Raw genomic sequence first — 21774 nt, forward strand, 5'->3', positions numbered from 1 at the left:
TAATAGTCAAAGAGTTATTACAATGTCTAAGTACATACATTATTGCAAAGTTATTGATGTGTAATATGATATCCTTGATTCATTTTTGTTTGTTTGTTCAAAACGGAGAAAAGTCGGGAAGGTACCTTTAAATTATATTCAGAACACTCTGAGAGGGTGGAAGCATATGATACAGTTTATAACTATTTGCTTACAAACTTTCTTAAATACCTTTTTATTATTAAAGATGTTACTTCTTTGTCTTTCATAAGACTTGGCAGTGGTTTCAGCACTTCCACAAGGAAAGGATCCATTGTTCCAAACTGTGATTGGGATAGTAGATAATGGGTTTGCTCTACCTTTGTCTTCCTAGGAGAGAGTAGTGAATTGAAATCTACTCTACGACTGTCTGTCTGAAGGACTTTTCCAATTAGTGGGATTTAGCTTATAACAATACATTGGTTCCCTCAGGATTGATGGTTAACCTATCCTTTTATTGAAGCAGGAAACAACCAAGACAAGATGAGTTCATGAAGTGTAGAGGGCTATCTCTAGAGGGAAAGATTAGGAGAGACTAACAGACTTCTAAGGATCTAGGATGTAATAGGTTATTATCATGCATTATTCCACATACTTACTTTACTACTTAGCTATGAACCCAAGCAGGAACTACAAGCTATTATCAGAAAAACAAGCTAAATAGTTTGGAATGGATAACCTCATATCCCATGCATTCACCTCCCATTAGGAGAAATAAACTTGCTGCTTAAGTGGATGTCCTTAATACCACTGGTTACTTATCCATTCTTGCATAATTCCTTTATCTTAGCTTCAGGATATTTCATAGATAAAATGCCTTGGAAGTCTCTAAGAAATAGAACTCTTTTTTTTTTTTTAAGTAAATAACATTTACTAAATATTAACATTGGAGAAGTAGATTTGATACCCAGGCTAGTCAAAAATTAGCTGAATTACTTTGGCCAACACTCTCACTGTCTGTAGCCTCTTTTTCCCTGTCTATAAAGTACAAGAGTTGAACTCCATCATCTCCAGGGTCCCTTTCAGTTCTGAAATTCTATGAGTCTGTATATTGGATAAAATACCTTGCTGTGGTTATACATCTCTGCCTAAGCAGAGGAGGGCAGTTTCTCAAAAAGGTAAGCTGAGACCCTTGTGGAGCGGTCATGCAGTTTTCATCTTGTTCAAGATTAGATTCTGAATGAATGCTATTTTCAAGTCTCATCCAGTGGCTGGAAATACTTTATCTGACTACTCTTTGGAAGTCTTACCACTCAACCACCAGTACTGCAGTACTCTTCTATGCTGTGATGTGCTTCTAAGGCATTATTAGACTTTGTTCTTTTACATTTCTTTTTCAAAATGATTCTTTTAACTTTTCCACTGTTAATGTCTTCATCATTACAAAAGCTTCTAGTATATACATATGACATTATAATGGAATATAATGACATATAGTGAAATATACGTCTTAATGTCATAAATACCCAATGAAATTTCATCTCCATATCCTGAAGTCCTTTAAGCTAAAATTATGTCTTACTGAAAGAGAACAGCAATCATGAAAGATCCCTTTTACAGAAATGTCTTGGGTTCAATCCTCTGTAAATATAGAACATTAATGGCAAAAAGTCAAATATTTACCAGTTTACCTCGAGAGAGAGTGGACCTATAGCCCCGTCCAATGAAGAAGAGAACAATTTTACCTTGGGATAAGAAAACTAAAATAAGATAAATGAAGCTCCCTGGAAAGAAGAGCTGTCAGGATTTTCACATGGTGACAGTCGTACAGGATAAGTGAACAAATATAGATTAAAACAACAATTTCAATATCAGTATAAAAATGACCTCACTCTCTTTTCTACAAACATAGGATCCTGTTGAACTGACTTCTAGCCCAGAACTCAGAAAGAAGCAGATTGTCCTAGGTCTGGTTAAGGGGAACTTTAATACTAAAAGTCGTACAAGAACCTTGAAGCAATGCATTATTGACTTCTTCATGGTCCTTAGGTCCCTAATATAAGACTTTCATTTTAGCCAGACCATGGTGTTTACGTCTTACTAAAATTTCTTAATTTCACTGATGACTCTGTTCTGTATTTACCTAGTCCAGAACATTCTGAATCAGCATTTCTATTGCCAGTTTGAGAATATCTATTTTGTGCAACATCTTTAACATACCATTTTAATTGTAATTCCTTTTTTTTTAAACCATCTCTTGACTCATTTAATATTCCCATATTCCTTTCCCCCTTCTATTCCTGTGTTATTAGTTGGAGAAATCTGAGTGCTTCAGTTACTTCAATTAAAGAAATTTCAGACCTAGGACTTTGAAAATATATTTCTTAAAAGCAAAATATTCGTGTGCTGAAACTTTTTGGAATCTACTAATAAAAAGAATAATGATAATAATAACTGATACTTGCTGGATTTTTCCTATGCTCCAAATAGAGCACTACATTCTTTATGTAGATTATCTCATTTATAGACTGGAGTTTCTTAGTGGTATCAATACTGATTCTTAAATACTAATCTACCAAGTATTAAGATAACCTTCTAGATCCTACTCATTTTAGACAAAGGAACCCAGTGAGCACCTAGTTGAAAACTGACGATGATCTTGTAAGGCACTGTGGTCAAATAACTGTGTGTGGTTAAAATACACGGATTAATTCCACGCTTTCCACACAACAAATCTTACGTATTGTACATTGGAAATGCATAATATTTATGCTGAAATATAATTCTGGAATAGTTCAGTTCCTATTCTGCTTTTCATTCAGACAAATTCAATCCTATAATTTCAGGCCATTGTAGTGATTTGACTCATTACTGTTTCCGTCTTTTTTTAAGCTATGGGATTCCATTTCTCTCGTCTTCCACCCTGTGATAACTTTTCCATCTAGTTCCTCTCCTCCTCCCAGTTTACTTTCATTCTAGTCACAGAATCAGTCTTTCTGGCCATCTTTGTCAGCCAGCGTACAATTTTGATATTCTGAGTTTATTTTCTGTACATTTCTTAACTATCTCAGTTCTGATTTCATTTTTTCGTCTTATGTGGTAAAACACTAGCAGAAGCACTGATGTTATTTCTTTATGATAATAGGCCTTTTAAGTGCCATCCATTTTTATGCTGATGCCTGTCAGAGACAGATTTCATATAGAGCCGAGTGAATTGAAATGAATTAATTCTTATGAGGCTTCATATCTGGTAGCTGAAGCACTGTGTTGCAATAGAAGGGCAGGCAAAGTTACAGCACACTGGAAATCATCAGCAAAATATGCAAAACTAGCTGAAGTTTCTGAATTCACCACCAGTAAGATCAGTATAGAGGTTATGGAAATAATAATGCATCACTGTAGCAAGGATCACGTTGGAGCTAGAAGGTCGTAAATCTTCACACCAAACACTAGGCTGAAATATGCTTCTCTCCAAAGCTGCCACTTGCTATGGGAATAGCTGTGGATCCATGAGCCCTCCAGAGCCCCAGACCACCATGTTTAAGGGAGTTCAAGTTGCTCCTGCTGGGACTTCTCACTGTGTGTATATGCCAGCACATGGGCTCTTCAGGCCAAACTGTAGAAAGTTGTACTAAGAGATCACATGCTGTATAAGTATTTTCTTTACTTGGCAATAACTTCTAGAATTTTGTTCAACTAAAATATCATTGTGAAAATGTGTATTTATGCATTACTAAATAACAGAGTTTCTTAAGTCACACAGAATTGTAATTCTATCACCCCATGGTTAAATAATGATGATAATCTAAAGTGTTATCTGTAATTTAAAGCATATCTACATACTCAGACACACATACAAACACACCGCATAGTGTTTAGAAATGCCTCGTTTCTTGTTGATTCAGTGGATCAAACTGACCTGATAAATTTGATGTAAACAAATTCCTTTAGCCATGACTCAGAAACTCTGTCTGGTTTTTAAGTGTATCTCTTCACTAATTTTCCTTCTGTGTATTTTGACTTCTGGAGCTTTTTGTAAAATAGGTGAGATTTTCACTTTGAATCTTTGTTTATTCACCAGCCTTCTACCCATATAAGATTTACATTCTATGATACAAAACTTAGAGTCTCTAAAATTCAGTTTTCCCTAAAGTCATTATATTATAATACATAGGTCAGAAGTTAAGTATATTTTTCTCTAGAATGTGTTGATCATCTCATATTACTACTTCAGGTTTTTTGTTTGTTTGTTTGTTTGTTTGTTTTTGGTGAGGAAGATTGGCCCTGAGCTAACACCTTTTGCCAATCTTACTCTTTTTGCTTGAGGAAGATTCGCCCTGAGCTAACATCTGTGCCCATCTGCCTCTATTTTGTATGTGGGATGCTGCCACAGCATGGCTTGACAAGTGGTGTATGTCCATGCCCGGGATCCAAACCCATGAACCCAGGCCACCAAAGTGGAGCGTGCCGAACTTAACCACTATGCCATGGGGCCGGCCCACTACTTGAGTTTTTAACTGTTTTGTTATTATTGTGTAATACCCTTGACTTTCTTATAGGATATGGCATGCAGTTGATAAACATGTGGGATCAAATAAACATGTGGAATCGAATGAAAACCTGATACTATGTCTTTGCAGTGGAGTGAGTGGTGAGACTGTGGCTCACTTTTAAAACTCTAGAGGGAGGCAAATAGACAACAATTATATAGCAATGGGTGTTAATTTAATTTGGAGAAAACTTTGATAAGTATGGTTATAAAATGTCTTCAAATTAAAATTTATTTTTGACTTATTTTCACGCTTTTCTTTGAGTAAAAAGCTACTCAATCTGAAAATTCTAATAACGTTATCTAACAGGAAGATGCACTGTTACTGTCCATATCTGGCATGTTACTATTAGTAACATTCCTACTTCTCTTAATTTGGTGACACACTTCAGGTTTAATAATAAACTTCTTTAATAGTTCCTGAGATGTGTTTGTTTATTAATTTCTCTCATTTAATTTTTTTAAAGTCATGGTAAAGAATATCAACCAAGTTGGATATCAAAATGTGATTCTCTTGATTCTTTCAATGCAAAGACATAATGTAAAACAAAGAGGCAATTCTCATTGCACATGGACCCCTTTGCTTGGATAGATGTTGTATGGGGAAAACTCTCTCCCTGTATTGTGAATTAAAATAAAAAATTGCAAAAACTGACATTCAGTAATTAGTAAGTAATCTGTAAATGCCAGGTACTGTGCTAGGTGGACACCTTATGTGAGCCTGTTACTCCATTGCTTAAAATCTTCCAGTGGCTTCTTTGCAGACAGAATAAAACTCAGACTTAACACACTCTGCATGCCCTGTGTAATCTCCAGCCTCGTGGCCACTCCGTCCATCCTGGATCACAGTAGATAAAACAGCTACCCAATCAGGTTATCCTGTTGGGTTCGCTGTGTGACATTATCTTGTTTATATATTTGGTGTTTTGTTTTTCCCTATCCCTCCTACCCCATTTCCCTATTTCTCCACTCCAATGAGAACATAAGCACCATGAGAGCAGGAAACTTGAATATGTTATTTTTCACTGTATCTCCAGTATATAGAACAGTGCCCGAATATAACGATTACTCAGTAAATATTAATTGAATGAATGGATGATTCCCATTTCTCAAAATCACCTTATAAGTATGATGTTTTTTATACACAAGAAATGTTTCCTGAAATCAGCTAAGATAATTAGGTGAGTCTCTGGAGCTTAGAATTCATTTGGTATGAATGAATGGTATACGTTCCACCATTCTCTTTTGATCAGTGGAGATATTTACATAATTCTGGGTGAAGTCATTGGCTAATCATTTTGAAAGTATTATATACCAGGCATATTTACTAAATTTCATGCAGTACATTTAGGAAACCTTGTTCTCAAAAATAAAATTTTTTTAATAAATTAAAAACCAATAGTCAATTATCTTTTCTGCATTTAAAAGCATAGGCAAAAATTAAGATAAACCTGTGGTTATTTATTTTTATTTTTTTGCTGAGGAAGATTGGTCCTGGGCTAACATCCGTGCCTATCTTCCTCTACTTTATATGTGGGATACCTGCCATAGCATGGCTTGATAAGCAGTGCTTAGGTCCGTGCCTGGATCCGAACCTGCAAACCCCGGGCTGCCAAAGCGGAGCACAAACTTAACCACTACACCACCGGGCCAACCCCTGTGATTGTTATTTATTATTATTATTATTACTATTATTTCCTCCTTATTTCTTTAAAATTCAGTTGAAATTTTAAAAAAAACTCACTGAAATTATTACGAAAAATCACCTCATTGAAATTGATTTAGGAGATTGGATAGAGATCCCTTTGTAAAATGACAAAAAAAAAAACCCAATTGATTAAATATAAAATGTTTATCATTGAATTTATTTTTGTACTATCTTTGTTAAGATCTAGCTTAATACTATAGAGAGAAATTTCCTTTGTGTTTTATTACCAGTGTTGAATATGATGTGTTATACTTTCTAAACTCCATGGTAAATCAAAATGCATATCTTGTTAGTTGTTACCTGTTATATATTTCTGTATGAAACTACTCTTGCTTTTCTCATGAGAATTACAGCAGAAAGAAAAAAATTCTCTTAAAAAAAACTCTTCCCATCTGCTATTTATTAGTGCACTTCACTTCTTAATTGCTAGTATAAATCTATCAGTCTTGTACACACACACATGCAATAGTTATTTATGTTAAAATCAACTCTCAAAATTGAGATATAAGGTTTTATAATGACTTAGAATAAAATGTGAAATAGAAAGAATTTAACAGATACGGAAATAGAAGGAATGAGTAAGTGAGTAACTGTTTATGGTCTCTGTGGTGCGAGATCAGCAAGTTCAACAGAGACAGGAATTTGGATGGGTAATTTAAATTTTTACCTTACTTCTGCTTGGAGAAGGCAAAGGAAGAAAGAAGAGAGAGGATTTGTAAGAGGTCTCTGAAGTGTCCTTGGCAAAGATAAAGAGATACTCAGAGGCTTTCCACTGACGTTAGAGTGTGAAAAGAATGAGCATCAGGTTTCTATTTAGAAGGTGGAATGAGCGAGGCTTAGAAACCAAACAAAGTGATTCCTATACAGAAATTTGAGACATTACAGACTCTAAAAATGGTAAAAAGCCCAAAATATGGACTACTTCAGTTTTTGAAAAGTAGAAAAGCTAGTTGTTTAGAGCCCCATGGAACAAACCATTCAGTTCACCAACTTTTCTGGATGTTTCAACAATATAGATAATGCATAGAGAGTAGCAATGACTTTTCTTCTGTGAGCTTATGACTAATATCTAGTATGTCTGTAGGAAAGCAGGTAACTGGTCAGTTTGATGAGTCAAGAAAAAACCACAGACTGCTTGAAATGAGAGTTTTGTTGTTGCTGTCGTGATACATTGGAGATTAAATTAATTCATGAATATGAAAGTACTCTGTAAACTATAAAGCACCATACAAATGAAACATTTAGTTTTTTTAGTATTGAGTTATAATCACTTAAAATTTATTAGTTTGAAATCTGCTTTTCATGTTTTCATATTTACGATGTGTATTTTGTGTGTGTGTGTTTTCAGATAATCACAAGGACTGTTCTGGTGTGTCCTTACACCTCACACGCCTGCCGTAAGTACTTCTAGTTATCCTAGTTGAGTGACAATTTTAAGATCTTTGAGAACTTAAAAGTGGGACATCCACTGTATTAGTTATCTATTGCTATATAACAAATTACCCTAAACTTAATGGCTTAAAACAACAAATATTTACTGTCTCAGTTTCCTGTGTGTCAGGAATCTGGGCACAGCTTAGCTGGGTGCTGTGGGTGGGCTGGTGGTCTCACTCAAAGGCTGCAGTCAAAGTCCCAGACAGGGTTTCAGTCATCTGGGGACTTGACCAGGGAGGAGCCGCTTCCAAAATCACTCACGTGGGTCTTGACAGGATTCAGTTCCTTGCTGGCTGGTGGCTGGAGAACTCCCTCGTTTCCTTGCCATGTGGGCTCTAAACAGGGTAGCTCACAACATGGCAGCTGGCTTCCATCACAGCCAGCAAGAGAGGCATGCAAGATGGAAGCCAGAGTCTTTTTGTAGCCTAATCTTAGAAGTTACTGAATAGTATGTAAGTCTGATAGGTGAACAAAATAGGTGAACAAAATAGTGGCTACAGGGGCCGGCCCGGTGGCGCAAGCGGTTGGGTGCGCGCGCTCTGCTGCGGCGGCCCGGGGTTCGCTGGTTCGGATCCCAGGCGCGCACGGACGCACTGCTTTGGCGAGCCATGCTGTGGCGGCGTCCCATATGGAGTGGAGGAGGATGGGCACGGATGTTAGCCCAGGGCCGTCCTCCTCGGCAAAGAAAGAGGAGGATTGGCGGATGTTAGCACAGGGCTGATCTCCTCACAAAAAAAAAAAAAAAATAGTTGCTACAAATCTTCATAATGTGACTCCTATGAAAAAAAAATGAAATCACTTTTGCCATATTCTGTTTGTTAGAAATAACAAGTTACTAGGTCCAGTTACTAGGTCCAGCCCACACTCACGGGAAGAGGATTAGACAAGGGCATGAATGTCAGAACCAGGGATCGGGGGAGCTGTATCAGTCAGTGTTCTCCAGAGAAACTGAACCAATAGAATGTTTTTATATATGCATATACGTAGACAGAGAGAGAGAGAGAGATACTTTAAGGAATTCACTCACATGGTTGTAGGGGCTGGCAAGTCTGAAATCTGTAAGGCAGACTGTCAGGCTGGCAGTTCTGGCAGAGAGAATGTTGCAGTTTTGGGTCCAAAGGCTGTCTGGAGGCAGAATTCCTTCCTCTTCGAGGGACCTCAGTCTTTTCTCTTAAGAGACCCACCAACATTGTGGATGGTAATCTGCTTTACTCAAAGTCAATGATTTAAATATTAATCATATCTAAAAAATACTTTCATAGGAACATCCAGACTAGTGTTTGACCAAACAACTGGGAACTATAGCCTAGCCAAGTTGACGTATAAAGTTAACCATCACAGGAGCAATTTAGAGACTGCCTCCATGTTCACCATGCCATAAAAAATGTGTATTTAGCTATTTGCCCAAGAAAATAAGTTATGTTTAGGAAAAATATATATATTCTACTTTTTTTCCATATTATTTTGTTTTAATTTTCACACAAATTATATTTCATAGACCAATGTATTGAAATATATCTTATTTTTCCAAGGTAATAGTTTTACCTTTTCAAATCATTGAGATAAATATTACTGTTTTCTGCAGACAGCCTTTAATTGCCGGCATGTACCTTATGATGTCTGTTGACACTGTTATACCAGCAGGAGAGAAAGGTGAGTAATGATCTTTTAGTATTTACCATTACCTCATTACTAATCTATAGGAATGGATTTACAGTATATTTTTTATAAATTTTTGAAATGACCAATATTTTTGTGTCCCTGAAAAACAAACTAATTCTTTATTATCCTTGGATTTAAAATAGATTTTTGTGTTATTCCAAGCTAGTAGTTTATTATTTTCCATTCTTTTATTGAGATGCTAAGAATTGAGCCCATGAGTAGGTAGTAGGTTATATAAATTAAAGAATAAATCTTGAGTATAGTACAAATCAATCATCCATTCTTTAGATGCCAAAGACAAACTTCATAACATACTGTGGCATAAACTACTATAGAGAATATCAGGTTCAAAATCAAGAAACCGGCAAATGCAATACCAACTCAGTCTTTTAATGTGGATACCCTGATCTTATTTCCCCATTTGTAAAATGAGGATAATAATAGCTGATTCTCCTAAACTTACAAAAAGCTATTGGAATAAGTATAATATTATGTATCAATGTATCTGTTCCTCTGATGGAAGTGCCGTGTTAAATACAGTGGTCCCCCATTATCTACAGTTTCACTTTCCATGGTTTCCGTTACCTGCTGTGAGCCAAGGTCCAAAAATATTAAATGGAAAATTCCAGAAATAAACAATTCATAAGTTTTAAATTGCATGTGTTCTGAGTTGCATGATGAAATCTCGGGCAGTCCAGCTCCATCCCGCCCTGGGAGCTGAATGATCCCTTTGTCCAGTGTATCCATGCTGTATATGCTACCTGCCCATAGTCACTTAGTACCTCTCTGGGTTATCAGATTGACTGTCACAGTATCGCAGTGCTCGTGTTCAAGTAACCCTTATTTTACTTAACAATGGCCCCAAAGCTTGAGAGTAGTGATGCTGGCAGTTTGAATATGCCCAAGAGAAGCCTTTAAGTGAAAAGGTGAAAGTTCTCAACTTAATGAGGAAAGGAAAAAAAAATCGTATGTTGAGGTTGCTAAGATCTATGGTAAGAATGATCTATGGTAAGAATGAATCTTCTATCCGTGAAATTGTGAAGAAGGAAAAAGAAATTTGTGCTAGATTTGCTGTCACACATCAAACATGTATGTATAGGAGAAAGCGTCGTCTATACAGTGTCTGGTACTGTCTGTGGTTTCAGGCATCCACTCGGGGTCTTGAACCATCCCCCTCTGAAAAAGGGAGACCACTGCATTATTCATTTGTTTTCACTGAGAATCTTTTAAAGTTAATAACAAGTATGGTCTCATTGTTACTGTTCATTTGCTTATTATCAGATATGTTCATTGAACCGCTACTATGTGTTAGACTATAAGGAAGGAAAAGTATATGAAATGGTCCCTTCTCAACAAGAACTGTCAATAGAGTTATCTTAGGTATTTGCAATCAATTTTTCAAAAATCCTTCTGTTCTAAAAATAAAAAGCAATTTTTAAGCTTTTTCAACTGCATAAATTTCATAATAAAGGTAACAAATTAAGCCTGTGTTTTCACTGACAGGGTGTTTTGGTTTGGCCCTAGTCATTTTCTTTATGAATAAAATACAGTGTGAGGGCACGGGGTTCTAAACTCATCTTAGTCAAGTGGCTGGCACAGAGTAGGTGGTTAATGTCTGCTGAGGACATGAGCGTGTGTCTACTTCGTAAGAAAACCCCCATGCCTAGCATCCTGTGAATACCCTATACATACTTTTAGACAAGAATGATGTTATTTTTCACTTGAATAGTGACTTTTTTCTGTGTTTTTGTTTCGAATAGTGGTGAATTCTGACATTTCGTGCCAATATAAAAAGTACCCAATGCATGTCTTTGCCTATAGAGTTCACACTCACCATTTAGGTAAGAACTTTAAATTACATGTTAAATTATAAACATTTACCATCATGCTTGCTATTGCTATAAATGTAAAATGTAAATTATATTTGACCTTAAATCTGTTAAAATGAAAGAGGTTTTGCACAATACCTTGAAATTCTGTATGTTTTTTCATCATATGGTTTTCATAAACTACCTAGCATTTTGGGTTCTGAAAATATTCAGATTTGATTTTGAAATGGGAAAGCAAATAATGTCTTTTATTTTCCTAATGCCTTATTATATGATTATAATTTGCATTCATTACAGGTAAGGTAGTAAGTGGATACAGAGTAAGAAATGGACAATGGACACTGATTGGACGTCAGAGCCCCCAGCTGCCACAGGTGTGTAGAATCTGGTTTAATTTTGGAAGAAAAAATATTAATCAGCACATAGTAATTTTAAAAACCCTCACAATTTTAAAAACTTTCACCCTTGTGAATTTCTCTGGCATCTCAGCAGCTCTAAATCGAGCTTTACTGTATATCCAAGCTGTGTATAACCTCCTTTCTTACGACTTCCAACTTGGTTGTTTTCTTGTCAGTTCACTTAATATTTCTAAACATGGTGATGAAGTGTGTGCGTATGCGTGTCTTTATCCTCTCTACCCAGGGTGCTCCAAGCCTCATGTTATTAATGCATGTGGTTCTGGGTTTTAGTGATAATTTTTTTTTTTAATTTTTTTTTAATTTTTATTTATTGATTGATTTTCCACCCAAAGCCCCAGTAGATAGTTGTATGTCATAGCTGCACATCCTTCTAGTTGCTGCTTGTGGGACGCGGCCCCAGCATGGCCGGAGAAGGGGTGCGCGGGTACACGTCCGGGATCCGAACCCGGCCCGCCAGCAGCAGAGCTCACGCACTTAACCGCCAAGCCATGGGGCTGGCCCTTTAGTGATCATTTTAATCAGTCATTTTGTTTGTCTTCTTGGCAGGCTTTCTACCCTGTGGAACACCCAGTAGATGTCAGTTTTGGTGACATATTGGCAGCAAGATGTGTATTCACTGGTGAAGGAAGGACAGAAGCCACACATATTGGGTATGATTCTGCAAATTCCACTATTTAAAAATATTTTATTGGGACAAGGCATGATTATAGGTGACAATCGTCTTTGTGAATGGATTGCACATTTTTTTCCTGTCATGAACAATTACAACAAACAATAGCATTTTATCATTTTAGAACTGATTGATTTGGATAAACTCCAGAATGTGTGCTTATTTTTTCATGTTCCTTTCTTCCTGCTTATTCAAGACCTTCAGTATCACACCTCTACATATTACAGTTACCTCAAGAGTGCATAGTACTTCCTCAGACTCATCTTAATAAAGAAAAATATAATAATTATGAATTTTTTTTCCTCAAGTGTCCTTTTGCCCTGTGTTCAAGTTAGGCAAATATATGGGTTCTGCATTTGGTGGTGCTCGTTAATTACTCAGAGCCGTGGTTTTTTCTGCCTGTTAAAGCTTGGATTATTCAATGTCTTCCAGTTGTTTTGTCTACCCCAAATAAGATGCAGCGCTTTTGCAAAATAGAATGTTGGACTTTTAAATAATTTTCAAAATACTGAGCCTCTTTGAAGTAAGTAAAATTTTCAAAGTACTGTGCACTCTTTCAAAAAAGGTTTGCCTAAATTAATAATGAAAGATAGTCTCTTATCATGTTTTTTGTTAGAAAAGAACCAAGGAGCCCTCCTTTCCGTGTTAAATTAGGTTATAAAATATTTTCTGGTGCTACCTGGAAGCTGGAGTTCTAAACCATTTATCTCTTGATCAAAGAGAAGTTACAGAAAGTAGGCATCTGAAAATATGCATTAGATGCCCTGAAGGTGATTCTTATGATGACAACACTAGCTGTTGGTTGTCATGAGAAAGGGAAAAGGTACTGATGTAGGTAAAATTACAAAAAGGCATTTGAGATGGTGGAATAGGATTTTTTATGTCATTCTAAAAGGGTTTTTATATTAATAAGCATCAATTTTAAGGCTAAAGATAGAAAATCTATGTTCAAAATAGAAAAAAATGATCAATTCATATTAAACGAGAAGTTTCCAATGGCTTTGCTTTTGGATAAATTTGATAAATTTGGAAAAGAAATTTGAGAAAAGCAATAAAATTATTAAATGACATGAAATGGTAATAATAAAAGGATAGACAAAGTCGACATAATTAGATTTGAAGGAAGGAGTCTGACAATTCACTTCTTAACAGTCTTTTAATACATGAAGTAATAGGAGTCACAGGGTATTGATCAGCTGATCTTCGTTTTACGTTAGTGTAGAGCTCCAGGAGCTTGACTTAAATGCCATTGGTTATTTTATTAAGTTTTGAAAGAGGTAAACAAAGTTGTAAAAAATCCTTTTCAACACATTGTACGTACTAGTTTACAAGTTCAAGTGTGGAATAAGTAGAATTTTTTGGTTAGAGCTCCCTTTAAAATTAGGGAGGAGGAGGGCCTTGTAACTGACCAAATTCTATCCTTTGAGTCTCCTCTTGAGGCACTATCAACCACAGAAGTTAATGACCTGTTCTAGTACCAGGATGAGAGGCCAAAGTGGTCTCTGGAGGCCTCTTTCAGTTTCATGAGTCCAGAATAATTCTAATCTTTTTCAAAATGTGCGTTTTGCTTTAAAATAATACCCCCAAATAATTATATCAACCTGTCTTTCTGTAAGTCTCATGTGGGCTAAAGAAAATGCCATTTTGTGTAATACAAAAGAAATAGAAAAAATTATAGGAAATTACCTTATTTGGTGAGTCCACATTCTGAATACTTAATTGATACTAAGGAAGCAATTGTTTTCAGTGGAATGATAAACTAATAAGACAAGTTTGAATAAATTTAAATATGGATAAAAATCTTCATAATAATGCTTAGCATTCCTATAGCACTTAATATGCTTTTTAATTATAGAAAAGTGATAGCAGCAATGCATCTGTTTTGTAGAATAATGGATACCACTTCCATGGGGTACTATAGAATCACAGTTGAGAATGTAACCAGTAAAACAAGAAAACGAGTATTTTATGATGTCTGTTAAATTAAATGATACTCTTTAAATCTCCTCTCCCTCTTTCTTCTCCCCCCCACCTAACCCCCAACTCACATACACAAACATACACTCCCACTGGGCACAAGTTTGAGCACTGAGCATGAAGCCGACTTAGATACAAATCCCAGTTATCCAAAGGTCCTATGGGGCTAGTAGATTCCCCTCAGGCACTGGAAGAACCATTGGCTTCAAGTTTTTAACCTTCTTATCATGCAGCCACTGGAAAACTAGGTTTTACAGGAAAATTGTGTCATCAATGGCCTACTAGGAAGATTTTCAGTTGAGTGATTTTTCCACCCAATCTGAGCTTAACTCTGTATTAAGCTAGAAATTTTAGGACTGGAGAAAACTTTGCTTGGATAGAACAATCATAGTTCTAATAAAAAGCACTTTAAAAATTAGTGATTGATTTTCCCATACCAGGGATTCGTCTCAAAATACAACCATTAAAAATAGGTGGATTTAAGACAAGACATATTAATGAATTTACTTAATGGTAACTTTTTTTATTCATATATATAATATTTCTCTTTAAATAGTAAATGTGATAATATATCTTAGACAAAGTTGCACCAATGTATATACTGACAACATAGTATTATCAATATATGAAGAAGCAGTATTTTGTGCCTGACTGCATTATGTATTTTTTACTCAACATGACACTTCTCTAAATTCATTTCAAATGTTTAGTCAAGTTTAAACTACAACAAAAAATAATTGTCAGCTAATTTGCCTAAAAGTTTGTATGCTAAAATTTAAAATTACTTCTTGAGAATTGGTAGATAATATTTACCTATTTGATCAATTTTCTTAATCGTATTTTTCATTTGGAACCAGTTATTTCATGTACGTATGAGAATGTCTAATGAATATTCGTAGATACCAAACACAGCACTTTAATCAGCATTTTAAATTGTATTATATGCAAAGATAAAGTTATATGATCAATAACTTCTTAATGTATAAATTTAAAAGCACCATGAAACCTCTTAAGAAACAATTCAAAGTTTTGTAAAATAACTTCTTTAGAGTTTTCATATTTCTCTCCAAAATTAGTATGACCTGCCATTGGTTATTTTTAAGCCTGGCATCTGTTGAGTGTAAGGGGCGGGAGCAAGGCATGAGGGAATCATCAAAGTGCAGTATCACTGTCTGAAACATAGGCATGGTGTACAACAATCTATGGATTTTTTTAATGATACATTTCAGAATGCTTTGTACTTTCTTAAATCTCTATTACATATCCTTATAGTGTGAAATAATATATTTTTGTAAAAACTCTCATAGAACATGATAGATAGATAGATACATAGATAGATAAACAGATACATATAAATATTTTTCAGAAATGCTATAAATCAGTTGAGTTCATAAAATTGACCTGACTCAGCAGTGTGATATATTAGGTGTAACAGGTTATGCCATAATAAGTTGTAAATATTTATTAAGATAGATGATTCATTCTTCTTTCATTCAACAAATATTTATTGAGGGCTTACCTTTTTCAGGCTCACCACGCTTTGTCAGATTTAAAGCTAGCTGGTATAAAAGAAGTAGTTATCACATAAGCACTTTATTATGCATGAAGACGAAGGAAATGCACCGCTGTAATTTTGGAATGTAAGCGATGCCAGCAGTCGTCATTTAGGGACTGACGTTGGCGTTAGGGAGTGTTTAAAGGGCCATTCAGCAAAGCCAGGGCAGACATGTGGGCACAATGTCCCTGTATGCTTTCTCATGTTAATAATCGTTAGATTGACAGAGTTGAATTGCATATATTGTTCCCTATGGAAAATAAGAATAAACGTGTCAAAATTCTCTCTTAAGAATACAAAAAGCAGTTTGGTTTAAAGTCAGATTTTTTTTTTTTTTTTTGAGTGAAAGAAAGATGAATGTAAAATAAAATAGGCAAACTGTTGCTGAGACCAAGGATGATTTGAGTCCTAACATATTTAGGATATGTTAGTTTCTCTGTCAGATGGGAGCTCAGAGTTACCTTGACTATAAGTTCAATTATAGGTGGAAAGGAGTCAAGTATGACTCTTTTCTTTTTCTTCAGCTGTTTAATGAAATTTTCTTTATGATAGCAAAGATTCTGAAATTATTTGATCAGCTCAATTTTGTATCATAGAATCAGTACCTTAAATGAAGTATATTGGGGAGCTGATAAGGCTGTCTCACAAAATCACATGTGTTTAGAGATCAACATGGGCATGATGTTCCCAAACAGATAAAATATGGAAGAATCTGTTCATGGATTAGTTGTAAGTTTCATTTATTATTGTATAAATTTATTAAATTTTTCCTTTCATTAATTTGAGAAGCTTGCATGATTATTTTGTTTTCCTTCTCTGCACAATGATTCTAATTTTTCAAAGCTAGAGCCACATCTTAAATTCCTTTTCTCTCTCTTGGTCTATACATTTTTCCTCATTTTGAACAGGGGGAGGGTAGATAATATGGTGGAAGGCTCTGGCTTATTACTTTGGCAGCAGCCATTCCTTTTATAGCACAGAATTTTCTGACCAACTCTAAGGCTGTTAAAATGTAATTCTTAGGAATGGTGTTTTGACACATGAAGATGTGTGTAGTGAACAGGTGTTTGTTTGGATTTGCACTTCACTGTTTGCTTATATTTCACGGGAGAGGCAATTACCCTGACAGGTATCAGATTCAGAGTGAGAAGCCAAATGATTTTTTAAAGCATAACCAGAGCTTCCCATGGCAGGGGCTCATTCCTGTGGTCTCTCAGGGGCTCTACGTTTTCAGAGCTTAGAGAAACCACATCCGTGTTTGGAAAAGATTTTTACTTTTCCCTTCCCTTACTGATGTCATTAGTGTTGCTATGGAGAGCAAGTGAGTGCTGCATGACATTGCTGGAAAAATCAACACTGACGTCTTTCTGTACAGCAAATAGTCCACTTCATAGCTTGTTTTTTATTAGTAAAGGCTTGCTAGAAATTGTCAAAACTAACACCAAAAAGGAAATGTTCATTTGCCCAAACTCCCTTGGTATATAAACGTTTTTTGAAGGTGTACCTAAATAATACCTTCCTAATGATAGTGAAGAGAATGAGATACATAGTAACTCATGTGAACTGAGGAAGAGGAAAACATTTTATCAACTATTAGGCATAATTTGTATTATTTGGAACTTTTTTCTTGGAAATGACCATCCCACTGTTTTAAAATCTATTTTTAACATTAAGTTGTTCAATTGTACTGAACTACCCCATTCAGGTCTGAGCCCTTGGAAGAGATTAGGGCTGATTTTATTTTGTGTCATTGCTGAGGCATTCTTTTTTCCTTCTCTGTAGAAGCCAAGCTGCGAAGTCAGATATCAGGGATACGTTTATGATGTCTTAGTATCAACACATGATTCTTGATTCGTCTGATCATGGGAAAGGAGTCAGTTACCAAAAACAAGATCCCAGACTCTCAGGGTTAAATGGAAAAAAGCCATTTTTAAAGACTTATGAATAATATATGATATTTATGTTGAAGTGTTCTGAATTTTACTGTTATTAAGTAAGTAATTAAGATTTTCCATGAGACAAGAAGTTTTCCCAATCTATGAGTTGTAGCAAATGGAAGAAGGACTTAAGAATAAAAGGATTTAGAAGAGGAAAGAAAGTGTCTCGCTGCTACTTAAATGCTATTTCCATCCGCGGTATTTGGTGATATCCATGGAGTGACTGCAAACGGATACTCCATTATTAAGTGGAAATATGGCTTTGACAATGTGCTTTTGATGTTGAAAACTGTGATGGGTTTTAATGAAAGCTATAAAATAAATGCACAATATTTCCAACTTTGAATCCATTGCTGGCAGATTTACTGGTTGCATTTTTCATGCATTAACAATGTGTTTTATGTGAATGGCTGATTTGTTGTGTCTACTTTTTTTTTGGCCTGCAGTGGCACATCTAGTGATGAAATGTGCAACTTATACATTATGTATTACATGGAAGCCAAGCATGCAGTTTCTTTCATGACCTGTACACAGAATGTAGCTCCAGAAATGTTCAGAACCATACCACCAGAGGCCAATATTCCAATTCCTGTGAAGTCTGATATGGTTATGATGCATGGACATCACAAAGGTAAAATTGTTGTGAAATTTAAAGGAACATATGATTTTGTATTTTATATTTTCTTATGCATCTCACTTGAGTATATGATTAATATTTAAAATCATCCTCCTTCTGTCAAACAATCCATGTGTACACATAATCTGATTCCCTCTTTTCTCTCTTCTATACCTTGTCTTCACTCCTGACATGGTCCCATCAAAACAGTTAAAGTGAAAAATCTCGACTAGTGATGAAACAGATTCATTTTGGGACCAGTTCCATAAATGTAGATTTTTCTTCATTTAATTCATGTTTTCTAGTTTCTCCATTTCATTCCTCCTATAACCAGTAATGACTATGCAATTTGTGAATTTATATACCACGTTCTAAAGAGTGCTAGAATTTGCCAATGAAAATGGTTATCATGTCCAACCATACCCCAAATTATCTGTTTAATGGGCCTCCTCAAGCAAAGAGTGGTTCTTGATTTATGAGGCATTACTAGTCTTGACCTTTTTGGTCTCATTCTCAGAAGTGTTCTTTAACTTACTGTTCATCTGCAAAATGGTCATATTGATTGTCATTTCTTAAGTTTAAAATTGCAAAACCCACACCCTGTTTTATTAGATCAAGTATGCTGAGACTACTAAGCTTTACAGGTTCAATCTTAAAATGCCAAAGCAACTTCTTATTTCTTTCTACTGGAAATTTTATGAAAGAAATTAACATAGCAGTCAGGTCATTTATTAAGATCCTAATATATTATAGAATGTGCCTTAAAGTGTTCTTAAAATATTACTAAATTCAATTTAAAAGAAAACAAAAACAAATGCAAGCAGTTTTATTAATGCATTTTTAAAATTCTGTATCGTGTATATATTACTGAAAGGGTAGTTAATCTATTTATTAAGTCAGAAGTCTGATAAAGGTGGTTATGCCGGAGTTTGTGTGTAAATTAGAGCATTTCTACCATATAAATTCTTAATACTGTTGTTTTTATGAAATATAAGACCCTAAAATATTTTTATATTGATAGCATATTTCCAGTAAACTATTAAAGTATGTAATATGTACTGCAAATTTATGCTCAGCTTTTTAAATCCTTTACAGAAACAGAGAACAAGGATAAGACTTCTTTACTACAGCAGCCAAAACGAGAAGAAGAAGAAGTGTTAGAACAGGGTATGTATGCTTACTTCTGTAACTAGGCCTATAAAGTATTCATTACCCAAATAGGCAACCAAATTTTAAAGTTACTGAGATATTTTAGGTCTTTCTTTATCAGTCTCCAACGCTATGTATTGCTCTTTTTACATTATGCATAATTCATGATAAAATGGTCAGTTGTTGCACTTTAGCTTAAAAGTAAAATTCATTAGTGTAGTTTAGTCCCATTAGATTTTTCTGTCTTTGTTTTAGCTTATTTAGTATTGTAACTTTTAAATATAATGCAAATAAGGGCAAATTTAATTAGTAGAAACAATAGGTGGGCTGCTTTTGAAATCTTATGACCTTTACTATTTAAATTCTTGTATGTTTTGTATGATGTGTTCATTAACTGTATTTGAGGTTCAAGAAAAAAGAAATTAAGAATTAAACCTGCATCTTGCCTCTCTTAAGTCATTCTTCTCTGCCTTCAGTAAGGTAGGAGGGATTATCGTCTTACTCTTTTGTACTTTTGTATTAAGTTGCCATCTGATGAGTTAAGAAAGCATCAGTCTTCCTCTGTTCCATTTATTTGAAGTGGTGATACTTGATGCTTTATGTCATACACTGCATGTGCTGGCACTGAAAAATTATTCTCCTGAATCTTGGTTTCTTGCCAGTTGTCTGAAAGATAGTACTTTGTGTTAGATGTTGGAGTATGTTATCTTATCAAGTCATTTTTGGCCTAGATATGATATATCTTGAAACATTAGTTTAACGTTAATGCAAACAAATTCTAATGACAACATAAAGTGTAGAGGAAATGGGTAGGATTTTTCTTTTAGTGATGTGTAGAAATTTCTGACTCTTTGGATATTGTAAACCAGTTTGGAATTCTTCAAAATGTATTCTATTAGGTCTAGGTCAAAGATACCACTCTTGCACTAATAGTATTTGCAAAATTAAAGAATCTAGACTTTTTAAAGGAAAAAATGCACTCTGAAAGGGGAATAGAGTAAACTGTAATATAACAGTTTTTAAATTATATAGATTATGTTTCATAACATCTTATTCTAACAAAGTGGCCTTTAAAAAATACAACTTAGCTCAAAATTGTTTCTATTTTTGTGTTGTCAAAAAAAAGGGAGATAATTTTATACTAAATAGTTTATGCTAAGTGGTTCATAGTAAACTATTGAGTATGGTTTAAAATAGCTAAATTTATCAACCCTGTGTATATATTTGTAAAGAAGTCAGTAATTGCAGCCTAAATATAGTAGTATTAAGAGTGTTTACTATAATTGTACTGAAATTTGTTCAGACTTAAAATGAATTATTTTGACATTGCACACACTGTTTGAAATGTATGTCTTTGAAATGATTTGCGTCATCTTAGAATACATTTCCAAATATCAACATATGTGATATAGTATGGAATGAGACCACCAGCTGGTAGATGCATCTTGTAAAATGGTCAGTTTCTGTGGAAACTGAGGGTGGACTATGTTTTCTTTTTGAAGTTAGTTGAGTTGATCAAGGGAGACATTGAAACCTCTGGAAAATTAGAAACCCAAAGGTTTTGTTAGCAGAGGAATCTTAAATGTTAGATTTAATCTGTTCTTTCAAATTATAGGATTTAAGGGGTGTCATATATGCCTACAAACCAAATCGTTTAAAACACGTTCATATTTTGCCATTCATTTACCCTTTTATGTTTGACAGCATATATATAGTATTAAGTTTAAATATACCCAAAGTCTTATTGGTTCCAGAGAAGAGTTCTATGGACATCGAAGAAATTATTTTCCTGTAGTTATTGTTTTCTTCTACTTATGAATAAAAATGCTGTAAAGTGATTTAACTTTGGAAGGAAAAAAGCCTTATTTTGACTCAATTTTTATACTGCAGAAAATAGGGTGTGGTATTCATATGTTGAAATCAGTGGGTTTATCAAAATGTCACCTCCTAGACTATGTGAAGACAAATACCTCACCACAAGCCATTTCAGTGACCAGGGTAGCCTGTGTAATATTCTACTGGTCTTTGGGGACCACCAGCCTAGAATTTAAAGAGAAATATAGAAATATACTAAATGCACATTTGTACACAGAGTCCATTTGCTTTGCTAATGAGATCAATCTGTCTCCTTGCAATATGCAGGGCAAATCTACTCATTACTGAGAGAGTATCCCATTCTTCTCAGAGATGTTTGTTTGCACAAATGACTATTTGTATTCATTCCCTAGGGAGTTAAACTGACCAAGTAGCAAATAGGAGGGCTCTAATTATTCAAATAAATTATGCCATGTATGCTGATTTTTAAAGTAAA

General features: G+C 34.8%; 1 protein-coding gene across 13 annotated transcripts in view; it reads left to right on the forward strand.

The window, feature by feature from the left end:
• Nucleotides 1–21774, forward strand: part of PAM (peptidylglycine alpha-amidating monooxygenase) — a 281033-nt gene that overhangs the window by 203624 nt on the left and 55635 nt on the right. For all 13 annotated transcript variants that reach the window (XM_058536239.1, XM_058536308.1, XM_058536392.1 and 10 more), the window contains 7 exons: nt 7564–7612; nt 9235–9302; nt 11072–11152; nt 11438–11514; nt 12106–12209; nt 18145–18329; nt 19410–19481. In XM_058536239.1, coding sequence (XP_058392222.1) covers nt 7564–7612; nt 9235–9302; nt 11072–11152; nt 11438–11514; nt 12106–12209; nt 18145–18329; nt 19410–19481 — 636 coding nt within the window. The remainder of the gene's footprint in view (nt 1–7563; nt 7613–9234; nt 9303–11071; nt 11153–11437; nt 11515–12105; nt 12210–18144; nt 18330–19409; nt 19482–21774) is intronic.

This window comes from Diceros bicornis, chromosome 1 (genome assembly GCF_020826845.1).
Source record: "Diceros bicornis minor isolate mBicDic1 chromosome 1, mDicBic1.mat.cur, whole genome shotgun sequence".
NCBI lineage: Eukaryota > Metazoa > Chordata > Mammalia > Perissodactyla > Rhinocerotidae > Diceros > Diceros bicornis.